The 4,683-nt window shown below is 29.4% G+C and overlaps 1 protein-coding gene across 1 annotated transcript; it reads left to right on the top strand.

Annotated features, from left to right (window-relative positions):
• Nucleotides 1–2,356: 2,356 nt before the first annotated feature.
• Nucleotides 2,357–3,538, top strand: LOC145101533 (uncharacterized). The gene is made up of 3 exons (XM_079038743.1): nucleotides 2,357–2,611; nucleotides 2,892–2,953; nucleotides 3,034–3,538. Exons 1-3 carry the CDS (start codon nucleotides 2,464–2,466, stop codon nucleotides 3,445–3,447), a joined length of 624 nt encoding a protein of 207 aa, XP_078894869.1. The 5' UTR covers nucleotides 2,357–2,463; the 3' UTR covers nucleotides 3,448–3,538.
• The last annotated feature ends 1,145 nt before the right edge of the window (nucleotides 3,539–4,683 follow it).

Genomic DNA, 4,683 nt, shown 5'->3' with positions numbered 1-4,683 from the left:
CATATGATGCATAATATCGTTATGATTCAAAATACTATAAATCATTTATAATCCAAAAATAATATGATCCAAAAAAAGTATGAAAGGAAAATACTATGATCCTTAATATTCTTCTTATTTAAAAATTTATAATTGTTAAATAGTAAAACTCAAACCGATATTTGGTTTAAAAAATAAAAAACATAAAAAAAAAGCAAAAAATAATAAAAAAAACAAAAAAAAAAAGCAAAAACATTAAAAAAAAAAAGCAAAAAATAATAAAAAAGAAAAAAAAAACTCTACTATCTTCAAGTATGTAGTAAAGATATTAAAAAAACAAAAAAAGGAAAAAAGATAACTTAAAAAAATGAAAAAAAAAAACTTAAAATCTTTGAAACCGAGCATATATCTATTTAAAAAAATTGTATTTTCTATAACAAAAAAAAAAAAAAAAAAAAAACCAAAATAAATGACAAAGAAAAGAAAAACTCCTTTAAATAACGTTCCATAAACGTTCGTTGCACATGATTATTCCATCGAGTCCGCATTACGTTCCATGCACATGTGACACTTACGAACGTGTCACGACAAGTAAATGAGTTTGACGTTTGTGCTTTGACGAGATGATTGGTGAAGAATAGTTCTCGCGGTTCCTACCAATTTTTGGGTTCCTACCGAATCCGAACGATATATATATATATATATATATATATATATATATATATATATATATATATATATATATATATATATATATATATATATATATTAGCCTCACGAACAGTACTTATATAACCCTAGATGACGAGTTTCAAAAGAAGGATATGAATAAGAGAAGAAGATGAGTCTAGGTAAATAAACAACCATAGTTTTGAGTTTTGACAGACTGAAAGCGACATAGGCAGAGAAGGGTCATGATCTCAATTTTGTTTAACGAAGGTATGGTTTTAGTGATCTTCCATTAGTAACCAATGAGAGGGTATCGAGAAGAGGTGGTGACAGAGGCATGGTTTTGACCGACGAGAAGGGACAAGAATAAGCGACGACATTGTGGTGGTCAAATGTATTTCGATGGTGGTCCAAAGTCCAAGCAATGGAGGAAATAGAGGGAAGTCAGGAGGATGGAAAGTGCAAGGGATGTAGTCATGGGTGGTTGTCCGAACTATCGTGGTGTCGATGGTCCACTATCTTCGTATCGAAGACCTTAACTATCACATTTGATTGTATATGGAAGCCCTAATATGCATCGGAGATGAAGAAGTGACGATGTTTGAAGTGTAAAGACGTTAACAAGGAGTATGTCGCACCTTATTATTAAATATATTTTTTATTAATAAATAATAAATAAACAATAACAAATTAAAAGGGTAATATAGTCTTTTTAAGCATAGTAAAGACGGAACTCTCAATAAAATATATAATAGAGACCGTCTAAATTAAAAAGATATATCTAAACCAAACTCACATATCGCCCTAATCCATAAGAAGCATTCTTTCGATTTACCCTAACATATATCAAAGAAACTATAAAAAATGATAAAAAGAGTACTAATATGACACATAATAACAAATATGGATAACAAGACACAATTATGAAACAAATAAAAAAGAGTACAAATAATATGCTACATAATAAAATATATAGATAACTAGACATCCCTATTTTAATAAATAAATAAGTTTATTCTTTTATTGATAATTTTCATACTATAAGAGCTCATCATTAATATTATATGTCATATATCATGTCACTTGTCAACCTATTAATTATCAATTTCAAATTTTCCATTCTAATTATATTAATTTAATCACTGATTATTCATTTTAAATTTTAAATTTTAAAAATTTTCACTCTAATTATATTACATTAATAACATTAGATTAAAAAATAAAATAAAATTAAACAGATTATAATGTGATATAATTTCACGTATTTATTTAAATCAACGATTATAATTTTATATAACTAAAAAATTATACCTTAAGTAATAACTTATTTAAAATAATTGATTAATAATTTTGATATTTTTATATGAAAGTTTATTAATTTTATAGTCGTGGTTTTTATGGATTATAAACTAGTAAGATAATAAAAAAGAAACTATAGAATAACAAAAGAAAATACGAATAATATTACACATAATAAAATAGATAAATAAGTAGACATAAAATTTATAAAAAAAAAAACACTAAAAAAACAATTAAAAAAATCTGAATAATATGACCCATAATAAAATATATAGATAAATAGAGATGAAATTTATTAGAAAAAATGTATAAAAACAATAAATAAAAAAAGTACGAATAATACCACATAATAAAATATATAATATTTTGTTTATCCGATTAACATAAAAGAGAATGTCTTTTAACGGTCAGAAAAATAATGCAGACGTTTCAGTCGTCTTGTTCAACTCATATACCCAAAACCCTCAAACCTCAAACGTTCCATTGTTACTCACAGATACGGGTGTGGAGGCTCATATGGAGGTAGCTACTATCGATTGGAATGATTCCAAATTCGAGAAAGATGAACTCTACGAAGATATAAACGCTCCTCAATGGATCGATTTCTCTGCTAATCATCCTCATCCTTCTACACACGACGATGATGCTTGGTTTTGTCGACCTGGTAATTTCAATCTCCTTTTTTCTTATTTACAGTTTAATTACTTTTTTTTTCCTTCTGATTTCAATATGAACTTTGTTCGATTCATGGTATATTTTTAAATTTTATTAATTTTTGTATAGTTATCGGATGTTAATCGAAAATTGGTAAAAAAGCAAATGATTTTGAAGTCAAGAGTGCTTAGCTTAAAATTGGTATATTTATTGAAATTCAAACAGACTGATTAAATGTTCGACTAATGTTTAAATTTTGGTTATGATTTTATTCTATTTGGTGTTTACAGAATGTAATCATCCAAAATCAGCCGATGATTTCTTCACAAAAACGATCTCCAATCCTTCTAAGGTATTTTGATTTCGATATAATCATTACTTGTTTGGTTACTATTTCCAAAAACTAAGCATCCATGGGCAAATGCAATACAGATCTCCATGAAAAATCAGGACAATATTAAACATGATAGCAACACGACAGTGAAGAAAAGAGGAACGCAATTAAACAAAATCTCGAGAAGTAATGCTAAACGTGTACAAGATTGCGAGAACCAAAACCCTAATTTATTAACACCTACCGATCATCATGTCATATCAAGATCAGGGAAGAAGAAGAAGGCGGATAACAGTTCTTCAAAAAGGGAGGAAACCCCAAGGAAGCTTAAAACCACGTTCTCAGCACGTAATCTGTTTGCAGGAAACAATATATTGAATCAGATAACTGAATTTTGCAATGAATTGAAGAGATTGGGTTCAAAAAAGAAGGAGAAAGGGGATGAACATCGGGAGAAAGAGATTGTGCAGAAGAAATGTGAGGTAGGAGTGTTGCAGGAGAAACAAAAGTAATAATCCAAGATTTGGTGCTTTTTTTTTTTTTGAAACCATGCACATTTTTTAAGGTATATATATGAAATTTACAAGTTAAATTCGTTCTTTATTTGATTAACTCTTTGGAATTCATTCTTGTTGAAGAAAATCTACGTTTTTTGATTTTAGTTATTGTTGATGACAATTAAGTTGCTAGTACTTGTGTTCTAATAAAAACCTCATTAGTTTTGATGGCTGTGACTTTTGACATTGATTTTCCCACCAAGTACCTGAAAGAGATTTTTAGCCAAATAACAAAGAGGTTTACGGGAGAGATTGTGAATTCCATAGATAACTCTATCCCATAAGAAATTTTTATCAGATTTTATACGCAATTAAAGGTGACACATTTAAAGCCCTTAAAGATCCAATCCTGAGACCACTATTTTTTCTCGCATCTAAGATTTTAGTCCAACCAACCCAATTAGTTTTAAACGTATATGTTCTATGGGTTTTTTCAAGGTCATCAATAATAGAACTAGGAGCTTTGAAGATCGAGAAATAGTAGAGGAGACTACCAAGCATCAACTTCACCATAGTGGGCCTATCCCCAAAAGAGTGAGTCTTAGCTTTCCAAGAGGAGAGCTCAACATTAACACACTCAATGATAGAATCCTATATCCTTTTCAGGTTCATGTTGGCGCCCACCGGCCACCACACACCTAAGAAAGTGAAAGGGAAAGAACTTGGGTCTCAATCAAGAATTCTAGTTTTAGGTCTAAGCTCCATATCGAGTATACGAATGTAATAAACCTTATATTTATGGAAATTCACCTTTAAGTCTAGAAGAAATATGAAAACATCGAAGGATGCACACCATATTCATAATATTTCAATCCAACCACTCACCCATAAATAATTAAATATAACATCGTTGACGTAAAACAAGTGAGAGATGCAAGGACCGTTATTTGGAATATTAGTTCCATGGAGGATAGATAGATTTCTCACAAGCGGTTTTCATAGCAGTGTTTAGACCCTCCATAGTGATAATAAATAAAAGTGAAGATAATGAGTCCCCATTACGAACACCTTTAGTAATCGTGAACTCTTTGGTAGGGGAGCCATTATTTAGGACCGAAGCCCGAGCCAAGGAAAGACAACCCGAAATCCAAGATTTCTCACAAGCTTTCAATTTTCTTATTTGATATTTTTGTCATAAATAACTATTCATTTATTGTGTTATAATTGTATAGTTAATTCAAATATAGTCTT

The sequence above is a fragment of the Lactuca serriola genome, chromosome 1, assembly GCF_051521515.1.
Source record: "Lactuca serriola cultivar US96UC23 chromosome 1, Lser_US96UC23_V15, whole genome shotgun sequence".
Taxonomy (NCBI): domain Eukaryota; kingdom Viridiplantae; phylum Streptophyta; class Magnoliopsida; order Asterales; family Asteraceae; genus Lactuca; species Lactuca serriola.
Note: the sequence above shows the minus strand (reverse complement) of the source record. Positions and strands in the feature narration are given on the sequence as shown.

What these genes read in the sequence shown, in the direction of transcription:
- LOC145101533 (XM_079038743.1), top strand. Translation starts at nt 2,464, where the DNA reads ATGGAGGTAGCTACTATCGATTGGAATGATTCCAAATTCGAGAAAGAT. An exon ending in TGCTTGGTTTTGTCGACCTG is followed by an intron (nt 2,612 to 2,891) that starts GTAATTTCAATC and finishes TGGTGTTTACAG; the next exon opens with AATGTAATCATCCAAAATCA. An exon ending in CGATCTCCAATCCTTCTAAG is followed by an intron (nt 2,954 to 3,033) that starts GTATTTTGATTT and finishes AATGCAATACAG; the next exon opens with ATCTCCATGAAAAATCAGGA.